Source organism: Ammospiza nelsoni, chromosome 1 (assembly GCF_027579445.1).
Source record: "Ammospiza nelsoni isolate bAmmNel1 chromosome 1, bAmmNel1.pri, whole genome shotgun sequence".
Taxonomy (NCBI): domain Eukaryota; kingdom Metazoa; phylum Chordata; class Aves; order Passeriformes; family Passerellidae; genus Ammospiza; species Ammospiza nelsoni.
The window spans coordinates 131,204,036-131,223,047 of record NC_080633.1 but is presented as its reverse complement, the minus strand read 5'-3'; the positions used below and the strand labels follow the sequence as shown (position 1 = coordinate 131,223,047).

Here is a 19,012-nt window from a genome sequence, read left to right as displayed (position 1 = left end):
CACATTCATATGGACACCTTTTTTAAAATAAAAATGCAAGCATTTTCTATCAATGCACAAACAAGTTTGCTCCTTTTTTTCTTTTCTAAAGTTCTGTTTGAAATGGATTGTGGTTTGTTTTGGTTTTTTAATTTTGGAGCAGCTTGTGCCATTTCTTACTAGAGCTACTGATCCTTGGATAATATCCAACAGCAAGAACACCAGTTTTGAAGATTGCAGAACTCCAGCAATCTCACATTGGTTTTGTCTTTTCCCCATCACTTCAACACCACAGCAGCCTTGATACAAGCCACCTTATCCAAAGGGGCTCCCTTTAGTCTCAACATCACCACAACTTCCTAATAAACCTGATTCCATTTTCTTTTATGTCTTGTTTTCTAAACATTGATTTTCTCTCCTTTACTTTCCCCCAGTAAGGTGCAAGGAACATCTCAAGGAGTGTTTACAAAATGTGAAGCCCAGCAAGTAGTGTCACCTCAGAGTACCTGCTGGTAAAAAGAATACCTCATGTTACAGCTTATTACTGAAAACAATGGACTCAAAGGCATTCAAGGCTCCTTGACACCTACAACAAAACACTTTTCAGAGAAGCTGTTTCTTCATGAGAACTAACAATACCTGCTTCCTACAGGCTTCCTCTATATTACTGCTGTTGTAAGTGCATGAAGACACTTCCATACAACCCTCATTTTGGTTCCCTCTCACATTCCTTAGTTGGCATCTCTTCCCCTCTCATTCCTTGAGTAATGCCAGTTATTTCTCATGCTCCCTAACTACTGAGTGAGAGCAAGACAGTTTTACACCTGTTTCCAAACTATGCAGCTACTAAGTGGCTGCTGACAGACTGTAAGGTGGAAGGGGTAGGGGAAAGAAGCCACAATTTTGCCTTCTACAAAGCAGTAATTTTTAGGAAATTCCCAAGATCTTTGTATTTCAAAATGCATTTGCTTCTGCTGGTGACCAGCCCAGAGAGGCATGCACAATGACAGTCAAACTGCATGAGCTTGTTTCCTGGGAAGCAAGGCACAGATAGGCCCCTTGGCATCAGCCAAGATCTTGTCTTGTAACTCCAGCTTTTATTCTGGCTTCCAAACTTAATTCACAATTGAGTTCATGAACTGCTAAATATATTTTGTAAAAAAACAACTCACCGTTTTATTACGCAGTCTAATTATGTCTGAAACAGAGCCAGCTCCACAGTATTCCATAACAATCCACAGATCTGTGTTCTTAAAGTAGCTGCCATAGTACTTGACAACATAAGGACTAAATGGAAAAAAAAAGTTAAATAGATGAATTCTTAGTAGAAGACAAAAAAAAAAATCACCAGCACACCTGTTGTTATAAGCTGTTTGACAAAGCTAAAGAGAAAATGCAATTGAATACATTTTAAATTTGTAACTAGCTTAACCAATGCCCTTTTATGATTATGATTACTTAATAAAATGATAAAGGCACTACTATGTATGTAAGTTTTCCACAATCTTCAAATACAGACCAAGTTTTCCCAAACATCAGTCATCTGATAAAAAGCTTTGTTTTTCCCTCCTCTAAGGCCTCTCTTGAATGCTTCTCTTTTTAGAAAGACTGCCTTGTTTTCTTCTCTCCAGAGCAAAATCACATGGAAACTCAACCATGTTTTCCCAGTTTTGCAAGAATGAATTTATTTCAAGGACAGAACTAGACTTTCTTATTAAAAAGAATCTAATGCTGGTTTGAAGCCTGCTGGATTTGCAAATGCTTTTCATACTCAGCACCTCATGAGAAGTGATAGCATTGTCACAAACAGAAGGTATTGCTTTGCTACTCATCAGTTTGCCACTTGACATAATGCTTCCTTGGAGTCACTTGCACAAGAGAGGCAGAAACAGATGTGGTAAACATAAAAAGAATCATCCTTCAGAAGTTATTAGATGGTGTATTTAGGGAAATACAAGACTGAAGGTTTGGGGTGGGGTTTTTGGCCGGAACTGAAACAAAGAAGGCTACAGTTCCACTGTCATCTATCACCCACAAAGGAAGTGACATACTGAGATTTCAGACAGTGGTTTCTCATCAGAACACCTACATTATGGGGTGGAATCAAACACCATTTTGTTTTGCAGCAAGGACCTGTATTTTAGGATCAGCATTTCTGGCAGCAACATTCTTCATAGAGACAACTGGTACAAGAAGAGAGGACCTATGGTTGCCTTCTGCAACATGGTATCTTTACAAAAAGACAGGTCAACACAATCAAAAAACTATTTCATTTAAGAGCAACTGTTAGCACTTTCAGAAGGAAAGGTGGGTCAGTCTCCTCCTAACTAGTCCAAATGTCCACTATTTACAAGCATGACACATTGACCTTGCTCCTTATAAATTCATCAAGTGAGGAATCCTAAAGAAAACCCACTGATTTTTGTGACCATCTCTTACCAGATTTACACTATGCCAGAATTCCCAGCAACAACTGGGTATTATTATCAATCAGGACAAGATGATCTTTTCAAAACATCAAGTGCTGTGCAATCTCAAAACACTGTTCATATTTGCCTAAAGACTAACACTAATAAGTTTCATTCTGAAGTTGTAGCCCAAAACTCCATAGACAACAGAAATAGCAAAGTAATTTCTGCATCCTTGCATTAAGGCTTCCTCTTTTACAAAACCTGCAATCATAAAATCTGTGAACAAGTGTAAGGTAACTATCCACCAGCACTTTCACAAGACTGCTCACATTTTGAAAGGAATGTTCTCACAGGAAAATGGCAGCCAAGAAAATATCCTTCTGGAAGGTAACTGCTAGCCATTCATCTTCTGCTAGAAACATCTTTATCAACCTTCTGAAACAGGCAGACTCAGAATTTCACAAAGCCCAAAGACATTTAAAGAAAACAGTAACCTTTGGCCTTAAGAGTGCAAGTAAAGTGAAGCAAGCACAGAGAATTCTAAGCAGAGACCAGTATTTCTTCTTCCAACAGTTTTTGTAATGTACACTATTTGTACTTCCTTCAATCCAAGGTAAGGAGAGAAGGAGATCCAGAAAGCCGTTCCTTTAATTAGAAAAAGTCTATGTTGGACAATTTACTTTCCATGAAAAAGTTGGCAGCTGCTTATATTTCAGCTATTTTCACAAGCAGAAATACATTTTCACATAGACTCATAGAAAGGGAACAGAAATGTCATACCTACCTGTCACATTGTTGCATTATAGAGATTTCTTTAATTATTTCTTGAAGATCTGACTCCACAGGGACCTGTTTAATTGCTACAACTTGTCCAGATTCTTTGTGTATTGCTTTAAACACGCTACCATAAGACCTAAAAATGAGACAATCTTTTTAAAAAACAAGGCAAACTGCTCCTGATTTCCATTATGCACAAAAAGTCAAGAAGCCATATGTTCATGCAGAAGTGTGAGCATTTTTCAGGCTGCAAAAAGATCAGTTCTACCAAGACCTCAGGAAAGACAGAAGAATGTTTTGTCAAGACAGCAGAATTTTTGTCAAGATTTAAGAGTTTCTAATTCCATTACAGGTGCAAGTACATTTGCTGTGTTAACAAACAACAGACATCAAAAATGCATAAATATATAAGGGAAAGTGTAGAAATCTACCAATGCATGCATTTGCTTTAGCAGTAAAACTTATACAGAGGCATTTACAGTCACTCTCTCTGTAACTCAACATTCCAACATATGCTTTATGTATGGTTTCCCTCTGACCCTATGCCCCTGTAAATAGCTGTACTTACCCTTCACCAAGCTTCTCCAGAACATCAAAGACTTCTTCAGGCTGCTTAGTTAAACTATCTTCACTTAGCTTTTTCAGTTTGCTAAAAGAAAGACAAAAGTTATTTATTTTTTGGGGGAGAAAGAACTCAAGCAAATTTTCACACAAGCAAGCAGACAGAATAAATTATTACAAAGAAAAATATATTCCAATGAAAATAAAATACTTAATGTGTAAGAGCAATCAAACGTTAATTCATCTTATATGATAGTTGGTTAAGTTATGACAATTTTTGTCATTATCACTTTCCTATTAATGTTTGCTCAATTCAACACAGCATGGGACCAATTCACTCTTCAAACTACTTCCTTTGCTGAAATAGAAACAGACAAAGAATGCAGGAAAGTTTACCTTCCCTCCAAAAACAGCATGCAAACACATGCCCCTTACTGCTTAGGGGATGCCACACTGTTCTCTATTTATAAACCAATCCTTCACCCACATGAAGCACTCAGTTTCTAAACTGCACCCCTCATCAGCCAGTGAATGATGTCATTAAAAGCAGAATTCTGAAGTCAAGATGATTCTGGGAGCATATGGGAGCACTTCCCAGGGAGTAGCAGAAGACTGAAATTCCAAAAGCTGAGTAAGAGCTTCTCTTGCATCTCTGTAAATGCACATAGGGACAGGATGCAACCCAATCTCTAATTCCATAACAGGACCGTATTTGCCCTTAGTTCTCTCTGACACAGTCTCAAATCACTCAGAAACACCCAATGATTTCTTCCAGCACTTTGAACTCCCTTTTACCACCATTTGTTGTCCTTTACAAGCAGTCCTAGCCTTTCCCTGGTCTCTAGCATTCCCAGCTCTCCAGGCCCCCAGACTCCTGGCAAATCTCAAAACACAACTCAGCTGCAAGCTTGCACTAGAGCTAACACTGAACACAGCACAGGAAAATACAACCACACACACATTGCACCAGGGATGGGGGCTGCAACATGTAAATCCTTCACCCTAAAGGTCTAGGGAATTTTGCTGCAAGACTGAAGTAACAAGTTGACTCTACATGACAGCCTTCTTCTAATAAAGTGGAAGATGAGCTGAAGAAAAGCTGGTGCTGTAGTGTTCAATATATCCAATGTATACCATATGCAGGAGGAGGAAAAGGGGAATAAAAAAAAGGAAACTTTGAAGAACAGCAGATCATTGAGAACTTAGGGAAACTAAGTTATCCCACAACTTTCTAGAAACAAATATGAAACAGGGGAAGGAAGAAGGGCATGGACAGAAAAGATTGACAAGTCTTAATAGTGGAAGAACAGTGATCTGAAAAAATAAACCTTTCATGTTAGGAGATGCAATTCTGTGATGCACAAAATAAAAAAAAATTAAAGTGACTGACCAATGAGGGAACTCATGAGTTAAAATAGATTTCTAATTGCCAACCATCTAAGGAAAAGCAAAGAATTTAAAGTAATTGTAAAAGCACACAAGTCATATGGATTGGTGTTAAACAAGGGTGCACACATTTATACATCAAAGAACAATTTCACAGAGGTAGCAATTACATGAACACAAAAAGCATCCACAACCAGTACGAAAAGGTGCACTAACTACAGGAAAGACCATGCAGTTTGCTACAGCAAACAGTAAAGAAGCTGGAAAGCCTGTCTGCTTAGGGAAAATAAAAATCTTCACAGCAAAGGAAAGGCACAACTCATCAACATAGAGAAAACCACCAAAAATTCAAATGAAAACAACTAAATAATGTCTGCAAAACTGCCCTACAAGAACAAAACTCTGTTTTCTTTTTCACTCTCTCTGCTGGTTAGACACTAGAAATTGGAAAGACAGAACTTATACTTTGCAGAGAAGTAGATATTTCATTACTGAAAAAGCTGATGTTGAGACAAATCAAACAGGAAAAAATATTTTGCTGGTAGGTATTAAAGAATAAATCATTCATTTTGCTTCTTTGTTCCAAACTTCTTTCCTCTCTGAACAGATTATATACAGCCTTAAAGACTGCATTCAAGAATAACTTGCTGCCATGATTCCCTTCTTGCCACCAAAAAACCCCATGCACAGTATGTTTATAATATGAGCAGAGCCCTGAAAATTAAAAAGCATAACCTTTAGCTGAGTCTCTCAAAGAGCTGTGTAACAAAAGATGTACTGAACAGAAAAGCAGAGGGCCTGAACTTTTTAGCAAGAAAAGAGAAAGTATACAGCACCCCTGACTGGAGATGCCCACAAGGAGAACACTTCCACCTGCTCATTAACACCTGCTAAAATGAGAAAGAAGGAAAAAACAAAAAAATGCATACCAAAAGGGTTCCAACAGCACTATTAATGGCAAAGCATTGTGAGTGTCTGAGAAGAGTTAGTGAAACAATCACTAACAGCCATAAACTGATCAAAACCAACATCATTGTCAAATAACCTTATCTGGAGTACTTGAGACGCAGCCAGGAGATTAAAAAAAAACAAGCATTCTGTAGTTTTAAAATTATTTTCATATTATCCAACCCTGACACACATGTTACAATACCAAATCACACTTAACACTAAGGCAGCTTAATACAAAGCCTATTTCCAGTGAGAAAGGTACGTGGCCTCAGGAATGTCCTCACCAAATACCCTGCCCAAAGCACCCCCCACTCCTCCACCAGTACTGGAAGAGTTCAGATGCTGGGTCCGGCGTTCAAGTGGCAGCACCAACACCACAGGGCTTTGAACCACACAGAAATCCCAATGACAGCCATTCTAACGAGTCCTGTTTCTGGAGCTTTCAGTAGAATATTCAGCTCCTGAGCTGCAGAACACCACGGGACACACCCTGAAGGGCTGCAGTGAAGACAGCATTTATGAGAACTCCTGGAGAAACGAGGAAGAAGGTGGTGACCGGTGTAACTGGCTGCAAAGCACCAAGCAGCATACAAGGAGAGACCAGAAACAGTTTCTTGTTGGTTAAATGCAAGCAACAGTCCTGGGACAGAGAAACACATCAAAGACTTCAGCATCAGCTCTTGATGGCAGGGGGAAGGGGGCAAGGTGAAGAGGGAGCAGGAGGGAAAAATGGAGAGACAAAGGGCACAAGAAAAATAGGAGAGAAGGACAGAACGTGTCTCATTCCTCTCTCCCTCATTGAGCCTCTATTTTCATAACACAAGCAGTTAAAACAGAACAAATAAATCAGTAAATGCAGGCACTGCTTTACTCTGACTAAAGGATGCAAGTGCCATATGTGTGTGTGAGGTACAGATCTCTATACATGAGAAAATCCAAAGGAGATGCAGAGAAGTTGAGTATAAAACCTGGACAGAAAGGTGTTCTGGGTTATTTTTTTGCTCTAGAATCTAAAGTATGAGGTGGTAGTTATGAGCTATTTTAGAGGTCTTCCAGAAGGGAAGCTGTTCCTTAAATCAGAAGGACTAACTAAACTACCCTTCTGGGAGAGACCTGTGAAAATTATTTTCTTGTTCCAAGAAGGTTTGACTTTCCACATAACATCTAGTCTCTTAACAAGGAAAATACATCCTAGCAGATAATTATAATTTTATAAATCCAGTTATATGAGAAAACATTAATTCTTAGTCCGACCAGAATCTTATTTGCCATCAGCAAAATTCTAGAAAAGGAAAACCTAAGAGGCACTCAATCCCAGCATAAAGAAAAATCTGAACTGCAACATGAAAGAGCAAGAGATTTCCTCCCCAAAAATTAAAGAATAAGTATGACTACAGTACTCTACAGTCATTATACATAGATTTCACAAAATAAATTGGTGATATGCTACAGAAGTAGGGATAAAAAAAAAAATCCCTGAAAGTTCAAAAATAAAAATAAAGCTGGAATAAAGAATAGAAAGCCATCAATTATTGTCATGAGTTACAAAAAACTGAACAGCCACTCCAAGAAACATAAATAAATGTGGTGTACTGTGCAGAAGAACTAGCACATTGAAACATTTAAAAAGAATGGCTGGGATCAATTATACTGATACATTAAAAGAGAAGGCAGCAGGAGAAATCACTGCAGTCATCTGAAGTAGAGGTGGCACGCGGGAGCCTTGAGACATTGCTCTGCTTCACAGCACTCACACAAGGAGAAGCAAGATGAAGACAGTCAACACCACTGTGCTGTGTACTTACACTTGGCCTTCTGCCAATAAAGCCCAAACATTTCTGTCCCGTCATTTTCAGGAGGAACTCGACAACTGCCAACATGTCCACCGACACAAACATTACAAAACAATTTTTTCACAAACAGTTCATACTCTAAGATCAAGTTCTTCCTCTTCCCACAAAACCTGAAACGTTGTGTTTTTCAGTGAACATTAAACTCAAGTTTTTTAAGAAAGGACTGGAAAACCTTCATTAACACTCCCCATGCCTGTTAAGTAGCCTTTCACTTGGCAGCAGCATGCAGGAGATGGGCATGATTAAAATCCAAGTACTTGAGAAAATTCTGTCTATAACCACTTTGTTTTTCCCTTGTATGTAACCTGTATCCTCACATGTGAGCTTGCCAATGATACTGAAAAACCAAACAATGACAACAAAGGAAAATTACAACACTAACAGGCAAATGTTGTAACTATTTCAAAAGCAAATCTCCTTTCTAGTGAGAGAAAAAACTATAAAGCACATCTAAAGTACAGTTAAAGATTCAAGATGCAAGAAAACACTGTGTCAACTACTGCACAAATCGTTCAGCATAAAATCAGAACATCTCTAAATTATTTCTAAAATAAAAGGTATTCTGAAAAGGACTCTTCCTTAAAAGTATTGTGTTACTGTTGCAGTGCAGTGTTAGTCAAGGGAAAAACGGAATTCTTTTGACAGCACCTCCATTGAAAAGTCACAAAAGCCCAGAATGTCACTTGGGCATCATCATTGCTGCTTTCTGGGCTGGGTTACAGATTCATGCAACAGACAACTGCATTGTGTGCTTCTCTACAAGGAAGTGGAGATAAAAGTGCCCTGTACCTGTAGAACACTGGGATTCTAGGACATCCCTGCAGCTTTTTAGTGTCCACATGAAATTCTTGCTACCTGTAAACAGATGCACCACAGATACGATGCCAAGAGATCCCTCTCAGTAACTGCTCCTGTGAACAGGCACCAAAGTCAAGAATTCTGGTGCTCACATCTGTTTTGCCAAGTAAACATGGTCCATTTCACAGCCCTACTGCATCCAAGGACAGCACCAGAAACTCAGCCCACAAAAAATCATCTGCATTTCCTCTGCACTTGCAGAAAAAGGGGGTGGCCCAGAATAGTTGGGAATACCAACAATTGGGAAACTGTACCAAACTGCCAATAAAGGAGATATTATGCACAGCCATGAAAAATTTGCTTCAAATCTTAAGAAATAACCTGAGTTAATATCTTACAAAAAACTAAGTACAGATTTTCCCTTCCACTAAAGAAACAAATCGAGTTCTCATCGCAATTTCCAGAAATAAGCTTCAAAACCCATGTGGAATATAAAAACCTGCCAGAGTTTAGACATTCCCAAATCTAGTTCTTTCTGACCTAATCCAAAGATTTAAACATCTCTTAGTTTCAGTTATGCCAGCCACTCACCTCCAGCTGGGCAATAAAGTTACAGCAAATGCCACATCCACCCCAAAACATCTGGCAGGTTATGCTAACTTCACAGTTTGAGTCTCTGTCCTGGGATACCACCAGTTCCCAAGGTTTCCATTGCTGCTGGTGACATTGGTTACTCCCCAGACATTTCCATTTCTTTTCCTAAATTTTTGCTGGTGCCTCCTACTTCCTTTATTTGAGCCATGCAGCACTGTCAGCCTGAAAGTACAGTGTAGGCCTGTCCCTTCTCACCCCACTGCCTGCTAAAACCACCCTAGACAGTAACTACAAACCAATTCATTTTCAAAGTTTTCCACAGTAGGTACTGTCACATAATGCATTATTGGAGAAGTCATCAGATGTTTAAGACTACATTCTTCTCAAGTCCTATCTTCCTAAAAGAATGCTTTTAAAGAATTTTTTTCTAAATGGGGAATGTACAGATCTTAAAGATGAATGCAAAAACTGATATCCTTTATCACAAATTTACATTGTGTAGTCCCTAGATTTTTTCATTATCAGGAAGTAAAAGTAAAATCAGAGCTCAAAGACAGTAAATACGTATATCAACCAAATAATTACATTCTGTACACTACACAACTATAGTCTGTGTATTGTCCAACTATATCTCGTTCCAATAGAAATATATGATTGAACTTAAACTTAACGCAAAGCAAAACTGTTTTATGCACTAAGAAGTCAAATGACAAATTATTTTTAAAAACAAGCACGGTAATTAATATAACCTGATAGCCTATATATTTGAGAAAATACATCTACTGTGGGAATATTCCAGGGTTTTGCCTCTTCCCACTCCCTGATTTGCAATTGCAACTATGCAACGCCCACCCCCTCAAGCATCCATCCCTCCAGCAGCAGAGCACAAGGACGCTTCCCAACGTGAAAAGAGAGCACTCATGTGTGCTCCTGTCACAGACCCGAACCATCGAGTGGGAGACCCTCAGGGCAGAGGACTCTGCTGGGCGACCAAGTTTCCCTCACTTCATGTTAAAGTTGTTGTGAACTCAAGCAGCCCCCAAGGGTTCCCTTCCGCCGGGGCATTTACTGGCGGGTGTACTTCGGGGCATCCACCGTACAGAAGACTCTTCCCCACATGACAGAGCCCTCCGGCCGCTAAGCAAGGCCCAGCACCGTCCCTGTCCCACCGCCCCTTCACACACCCGGCACCGAGGCCTCACCCTGGCCGTGCCACCGCTCCCAAGCGGGGAAGGGGCCGCCGCGAAGGGTCCTTACCTCTTGGGCGCTGTCTGCTCCATGCCGTCGCCGCCGCGGCCCGCCGGGGCCGGTGACCGAGCTCCCGGGCCCCGCCGAACCCGCACAGCTCCGGAGCGACCTCACCGCCCCTCAACGCGGGGCCCACGCTCGCCACGGCCGCGCTCCGGCTGCCGCCACTACCGCTACCTCCGGCCGCGGCGGGGGCCCGCCCCTCCGCGCCGCTGATTGGCCACAGCCGTGGTACGACCGGCGCTGATAGGGTGGTGTGGATGCCGCTCAGAGCGGCGGCTGCAAGAAAGCCCCGCCCACCGCGAGACAAGCGGGCGCAGCCGCGCCGGCGGCAGGGGAAGATCATGGAGGCCGCGGTGCTGCCGCGCTCCCGGCGTGCCCCGCGCGGCCACGGCCCGCGGGGTACGCCGGGAGTTGTAGTCCGCCCGCGGAACCCGCCCCGCCCGCGGGGCGTCCTTGCGAGCCGGGCCGTGCGAACCGGCACCCCCGCGGCGCCGTTCCGCCGCCGCGCCTCGTCCCCCGGCTGTGGGCGCTGCACCGCCGCCTAAGGGCGGCTCTTCCCCCGCGGCCACCCCGTGGCCTCGGGGCAGCTCTGCCGGGCGGGCGAGCCTTTCACCCGCGTGTGCGCGCCCGGCGAGGCAGCGGCACCCGGACCCTCCTCAGGAAGCCAAGGGCGTGTGGGCAGCCGGCTGCAGGGCAGGGCTGAGGGAAAGCCTGGGGTCAGTCACGGCAGGACGGCCGACCTGCGCCCCGCAGGCCCTCGGGACACGGGAAAGCTGCTGAGGGGAAAAGTGCCGGCTCTTGGGTGCGTGGTGCCAAAGCACACAAGTTACCCTGCGAAGCTGGGGAAGCTGTCACGTAATTATTCAAGCAGCAGGTCTCAGGCTTCAGAGCACCGTGTGACAGCTTCGACTTTCTGCTGTTTATGTGCTTGAATCTGATGGATCCAAGTAGATCCAGCCAAGTCAATACAAGAACAGCTAAAATGCTCAAGCCAATTTCTATATCCTTTCCTGACAGTAGGTTTATTTGCCTAACTAATGGAAGTTCAAGGTAATAAAACACCTAGGCAAGTTCCATATAAACGCTGAGATGCCCACGTTCCACTTCAAACTGATTTTAGATGTGCAAGTATTACACGCCCACTTCATAGAAAAACCTGCACTCCATACGTAATTTTGCCTCTTTGATGTGCATTAGCAAGGGAATTCAGAATGACTGAAGTCCTACTGTTGTGCAAGTTCTCTACTTTGTCTGAGTCAATCCAAGCCAGTTGACTCACTGCAGTCGGGCCAAATGCACAATGGCAATATTGAATGAACCCACAAAACAAATCACACACCACCATATGACCTTTTAGGTTTCTTTGTTTTTCTGAGTCATGGAAAAACTGCAATGGAACATCTTCCTTTGCACAACAGATTAATGCAGAGCTCTTCCAAGCATCATCCCACAAGCCACAGTGGCTCACCAGCAGTGCTGCCAGATGTGTCCATAGCATAAACAGCAGCTTGTAGGATATGCCAAAAAAAAAAACCACCCAGGAAAAGGAGCCAGCAGATGCCTGAGATGGAGTATGGTATGAGTGCTTCAGAAAGTGGTGAGAAGGAATCCCACAAGATGTTTCATTTTCCAGTTCAAGGACAGCTGAGGTCAGGCAGATAGCAAATGCCACATGGCCAGTGTCCAGCTTTGTTCTGCAGGGTATTTGGCTATAGCCACTGACCAATTATTATTTACAGTTCACCAATTTCACCTAATGAAGGGAAGTCTGACATCCCTATTTGGCTTTAATACTCCTGGAATGCAGAGGTTGTCTCCACATCCTTTAACACAAATATTTGAGGCAGTATTTTGTCCAGGTTATTTCAGAGGAGGCAGGTTTACTCCCACATCTCAAGCCAAAGGTGCCACAGACTACACATTAAAGCAAAGAAAAGCATTCTTAGAAATAAAATACAGGTACTGTATTATGTTTGTAACAGCAATAAAAAGAAACAGAGCCAAGTTGTTCTCCCTCTCTCCCTTCACACATATATTTCATTTTCTGGAAGAACTTAGGTTAAACAGTCTAATCTGCCACTTACACCTTTCCCTTAAACAACAGTTGACAAGAACAAAAGAAAATTTTTCCAAGCAAAAATAGCACATTTAGAAATTTTCTTGTTTCATTTGAAACTATTTAATACCACAATCCCCACTTCAAAAAATACCCTGACTCCTCAATAACTGAGGAAGATGGAGCAGGACTGTCCTCCATCTATGCCACTGAAGAAAGAAAAGGGTGTAAAAAACTCAAGATGTCTGAAAGAGAAGTTAGGTAGCCTGGCTTTATTATATAGTGGGGCAGACAGTGCCAAAAAAAGTATGGACTAATTCCATGCCTCTCTCACAGAAATTTAAGTTGTATCTTGTGCAATTGCCAGAAAGCTTTCTAAGTACATTTAAACTGAAAATAAAACATCAGTGCGATAATACATATACCACAGTATTTTTCAAGACCACTTTATTCATCTTTTATAATTTCTACTAGTATTTTTTGTCAATGACATTGGAATAAATAACACTCTGTCACCTTTCCCCTGTGACATGAATTTGAGAACCATGCTGTGAAATACAACACTGATTTGGTATTCATTACAATACTGTACCTAGCCACTGGCAAAGAAGGAACTTTGAAAGGGAAAACAGATTCCCTCTGTTTTCCTACCTCATTCAGAGTTCCCACTTAAGAGAAGTCTAGATGTTCTGGAGGCATGAATATACTATGAGATTGCTGGTGTCTAGACAAGATGGAGATGAGGAAGTTGCAGACATTCTACATGAGTATTCCCATGATTTCTTCCAACAACAGGTCTAACACTAGAAGGCAGCTGAGTAAGAAAAGGCCTAATGTAGCCCAATCCTAAAAATGCAGGAGGAAACTAACTGAATTACTCTTTTTCTTCTGAAGTATTTTATCCATTTTACAAATTTATCTGCCTGAATTAGGACTCCCTTCTCTGCAGAACTGGCATCAACATCAAATACAATTCCTTAGACCAAAGAATGGATGAAGACCATACTTAGTTTCTGAGTACTATAATTATTTTATATTATAATACAGTTTTGTAAACAGATAAAATAATATATATTATAATTACTTATACTGAAATGAAATCAGGAATCATGATGGCGTGGACAACTATTAGGTGCTTATAAACACACACAGAGGAAGTTCTCAAGCCCCTAAAAATGTGAACAAAAAAAGTCCTAAGATATCAGTCCTGTCTCGGTTGTATGTAGTTTGTAATAAAACTAAGAAGAATAAAAGTTACTTGAGAAGCTCATGTCTGCATTTCTAACAGATATTACTAATGTTGGGATTTAAATTACAAATATATACTTCAAAGTCATTCATAAACATCATGCAAATAAATTACCTATGTTATAGCAGGGACCTTATCTCATTCCTTTGATAGCAAATAAAAGCACATTTACTTCAGAAGGTATTCGATCAGGCTCATTTAAACAAAGTTCATTGTAATGAATACATGATGCTACTGTAAAGCAGCAGAACTGATAGTGTGTGTTTTCCAAGAGATACTTGTCATGAACACTCCCCAAAGAAAATGCCCCTAGTCCTCCATCATGTCTGTGGTGCTTTTCACAAGCCAGCTCTTTTTCCCATGTGCTTTCTACCCTTTCACCATTGTAGCTCCCATTTCTTTCACACAGACAGGGTCCTCTGTGCTCTCTCCCTTGATGTGGAATTGTCATCCCACAGCGGTTCCATTCACCTGCCTGGCACACCAAAACCAACAAAATCCATAGAGACCCCCGAGCACACTCCCAGCTTGATCTCCCTTAAACCCTCCCCATCCCTGGTGTCTCACCATGCCTGGGCCCACTCTGGCATTTCCCCAGGGAGTTCCAAGGGGGCTCTGTCTCCATTACCCCTGCAGATTAGCTCACAGGAGAAGGTGTTTGGCTCACAGGAGAAGGCTGCAGGCCAGTCCACAGTGTGGTCCCAAATCCATGTAAGGATAGATTTTCCCTTATTTCTCCTTTGCCTTGTGGTTAACTGCCCCATAAGCAGGGCATTCTTTCTCCTTTACCCTTGAGTTTGTAAAAATAGGAATTTACTGTAATTACTCCAACTTTTCATGAAACATGTTTAAGACTAGTAAGGTAAGTCACAAATGATTGTGAGGGGGAGAAAGGCAGAGGATGGCAGGCAAGCACAAAGATGGAATGAATGCAGGAGCCTGCTTTCTGTGGAATCCAATTCATAAATTCAGTAGATAAATAGTCAACAACACATTTGCATCTCTCTCCCTGTGACTGCCTGATAGTGATCTGGTATGCCAAAAGTTAAGGAAAAGGCCTTGAATGAAATACCAGCTTGTTTATACAAAAGATAAGGAAAATTGACTTCTGCCTGTATTTTCTTCCTACCTATCATGTCTAATGTGAAGTAACCTTGAAGACTTATCTAAGAATTTGTTATATACTTTCCTAACCTTGTCAGTCATAAAATAGTTACACATAAAATATAAAAGAACATCATATTTTCAAGTCTGGAATAAAATTTATACTTTTCTAAAGTGAGTTTTTAAGTAAGAACAAGGCTGTGGGGGGGGGTCTCCTTTCCTGAACTATTCACAACTTAATGGTTAATTAATGTCACTAAAGGGAAAATTAATTTTTGCTGGTCCAACAAAAGAAAGAGGCAGAAAATAAAAAGTCAGGCAATATAAGTAAAGCAATATAGAGTCTGCTGTCTGTATCCAGTCTGTTAAAGTCAGCATGATTCATAAAATTCCTACTTAACATTAAAAAGAGCCATAAAAACCCCATTTTTTATGGCTGCAATTCCTCTCCTACCTAGTATACATTATTTTGATATCCAAAATATTATTACTGGACCTAAAGCCATTTGTTGATTAGGATAGGCTTTTACTGTTGACTAATCATTTAGCTTACAGTCTTGGTAACAGGCTATATATAGACTTACCATTTGCTATTTTTCCTATAATAGCACACTATGGTAAAAATAAACCATGGATACAGAGTTGCTATTTACAGTTGACCACAGAAGATATTCTGGTCTGTACTACAGCTGCATTGATTGTGCTCATGGGATCTACAGATTGGCATTAACGTCCAAAACAAAATAATTTTGGTTTGTGAAGCAATTACTGTTGTTGTGGTAATACTGAGGCTTACTCTGGATTCTCTTCTGCACAAAAATATTCCTTCTCTTTCTGAGAGCAGCCATCTGCTCTCCAGTGTGCAAAGAAGTGTGCTCACACCCTGGAGAATAAATAAATAACGTTTAACTAGCAAGCCTTGATGCCTGCAGTTGGGGTGGAAACTAGTATCAATAACAAAAGAAAGATTGAATCATCATTACTTGATGAAGCAAGTACTTCATGAAACCAGCTTCAGCTGGATGAGCACACACAGCCTTATGCCCAAGGCTTCCACCACCATGGTGGCTGGATTTTCTCCTATCTTCCTTTAGCTTCTGAGCTAAGAATTTTAATAATACGAGGCAGAAATATTTAGGAAAGATAAGGATTTCATTTTTTTTTACAATTTTTAGGGATAAAGATTTCAAGAGGCTAACAAAACCCATTCTTTCAGATTCAAAGGAGGGAAGTTTCCTTGCCCTTGTGGGCCTTTCACCTAAGTGCTGGAAGAGAATTATCAATATGTGTGATGCCAAACGACAGAATAAAAAATAAGGAGAACTCAACAACCTGAAAGCACATTGTGAATACTGAGCACTGCAAAAACAATGTCATGAAGCACTTACAGTTTATTCAGTTACAGGGTTTTGGGGTTTTTAGTAAAACCCTTCCTATTTATTTCTGAAGTGCATCTCCAGGTTGCTTCATAAATATTAAAAAGCAAATGTTTTTATGAGGAAGAATCACTCATCTAAATGCTTTACAATCCAGAAACCGCATTTCAGTTTCTTACTTTTTTCCAACTTTCCCGACCAAAGCATGCCAGAAGATCATAATTCAAGTCCAAATAAGTTACTTGTATAACATGTACAGTCACACTTAAAAAAAAAAATCCAAATACAATTCCAGTCTTAAAACTTCACAAAAAAAAAAAGTTCAGGGACATAACAGCCATTTCATGACTGACTATGAAGTAATGTGTCTGATTACAAGATAAGGACCCATGGAAAAATCGAAAATCTAAACAAGAAAAATATTAAGATTTGCATTTACATTCCCATTTTGCACTTAAAAGCAGTGAGAAGCCTTCCCCACAGCAGCCTGTGTGCTAAACAAAAAACAAATCAGCAAATAAAGAATTTTCACAGAACTGGCTTTGTACGATGCACTCCTTTGTGTCTCCTCTAAGCAGATTTGGATTGGTTCTATAGGGGAGAGTTTTATGGCATCCTCACCACTCCCCAGGATGAGTCCTTAAACTGCTGTCATGACTGAGCAGAGGAACTTTCTGCTGAAAACAAGACTTCAAAGTGACTAAAGTGTACATAGGTAATGCTATAAAACCACAGCAAAACATAGAGCAGTTAACCCCATTAAATTTGAGAACTAAGCTTTTTCCACTATTCCTTCCTTAAAAATAATTTTCTTAGTGGATGATTAATGGATTTCTTTAATACCACAAGAGAATTTATCAACAGCCATCAAAACAGCCCATTTTTACCCAGCCTGGAGTTGGCAAAAAGAAAAAAAATTTTGGTGGCATGATTTTCTTTCAGAGTTCAGGAAAATAGAGCAATCCCATATGCTAGGAGGTTTCCAAATAGAAACAGTTAATTTACCACATAAGGAATATCACATGCATACCACTTCCACCTAACATGAATCACTCCTTCCAGTTGAGAAAACTAAGGTCTTTTATCTTCCTCAGGGTGGAGTCCATCTCCTCCCATAGATCCCTACAGAATAAAACTGCTAATGGTTTGAAGATTTAAAGGCATTACTTCTTTTACTTTCTTGTGTCCATATATCACGGTTCAATGTCTTCTAAACAAGAGAGAGCTTAATGTTTTTGTGTAACCTTGAATAGGTCGGTACAAAACTTTTATTGCTTCATCCTTGAGCTCTTCTGTAGTTCCATAATCTAATTTGTTATACTGGTGGTATTCAGCTGCTCTTACTAGACTAACAATATGCAGTATAAAGGCCTTAAAGCTAATTTTAAAATGGATGTGCTAATTTGAATACTAGGGTAAACAAGAAAAAGCTGAAACAGAATAAAAAAGCCAAACTACATGTTTTAATGTATGCTGTGTCTCTCCTTCAATAAGGTTAATAGATAGCACATCACTGCTCTATGCAGCTCAAACTAGGCAGAACGTCTCTAGGACCTCATCTAAAATCTGTTGACATCAACAGAATCTTTCTTTCAAATATACTACTTTGAGGATCAGTCCTTAAAGGAGGGTCCTGTCTAATTTTCTCATGGGATTGTAAATATAAAGGCAGATTTTTATTTGACTAGTGTTTCCATGCTTGGCCCATTTCATCTCCCAGGAGGATGGGGGAAAACCCAAGATTTGAGACAGATCATATTAGACACTACCATTTCTTTGAAATAATCTCTTAATAATGTGTCATTTATTCATTAGATGAGAAATTATGCAGTCAGAGAAGATAAAGAGTGTAGAAGTGGTCCCTTTATTGTGGAATGGATAGTAAGCATCTGAAATTTTAGACAGTGGAAAAATCTGCTGTTCCTAGTCACAGGGACACTTATGCAATGTTGTATAATATGCATTGCCTGCTAATGCATTACAATATCTAAGTATAATTTGCATTGCAATGGTATAGCAGTTTTAAGTGAGAAAATGTGTAGGAATATTAAAACCACATACCTGTGTTAGTATACCCACAAATATATACAGCACTAATTTTGCATAAAGTAACAGAAACAACACATTATAAACACTTGACTCAAATGTTATTGGCATTTTTCTTGACCTTTCAAAATGATCTTTCAAAAACAAGTACATCATTTTGATGGGTGTGGGATACTCAAAAGCTCTAAATGAAATGCCTTAAAAGCAGTCTTCAAAACTGTGTTCTAAATTATACTGCATTAGGCTACACAAGACCAGTTTTTGGCACCTGTTCTTGAAATGAAGGGGAAGAAAGCACATTGAAACAAGATTATACATTATTTTTCAGGAATTCAGCAATTTCTTGGAGAGATTAAATTTACTACAGCTTTAAAATAACATAGTCAGTGTGCATTTTGAATGGTTGCAGGACTGGGTAACAGCTAGCACAGGAACCTCAGGGGATTTTATTGTAGCTAACCCATCCTTCTGTTCTGTTCCTACTTTTACAGGCAAAAGGAAAAGGTTGTACTTAATACAATATTTATAGCTATAACTAATAGTCAGTTCTCTTCTGGTTTTACTGTACCAGCATGTATAAGAAATACACAGAACTATATCTGTATTACTTCTACTACTTT

The 19,012-nt window shown here is 40.2% G+C and overlaps 1 protein-coding gene across 1 annotated transcript in view; it reads right to left on the bottom strand.

Moving 5' to 3' along the window:
- The window catches only part of STK3 (serine/threonine kinase 3), a 127,689-nt gene extending 116,939 nt beyond the window's left edge, over positions 1-10,750 (bottom strand). The window contains exons 1-4 of the mRNA XM_059470844.1: positions 10,568-10,750; positions 3,736-3,816; positions 3,175-3,303; positions 1,152-1,266 (exon numbers count right to left, since the gene is read on the bottom strand). Of these exons, the coding sequence (XP_059326827.1) occupies positions 1,152-1,266; positions 3,175-3,303; positions 3,736-3,816; positions 10,568-10,590 (348 nt within the window). The 5' untranslated portion in view covers positions 10,591-10,750. The remainder of the gene's footprint in view (positions 1-1,151; positions 1,267-3,174; positions 3,304-3,735; positions 3,817-10,567) is intronic.
- Positions 10,751-19,012: the final 8,262 nt, after the last annotated feature.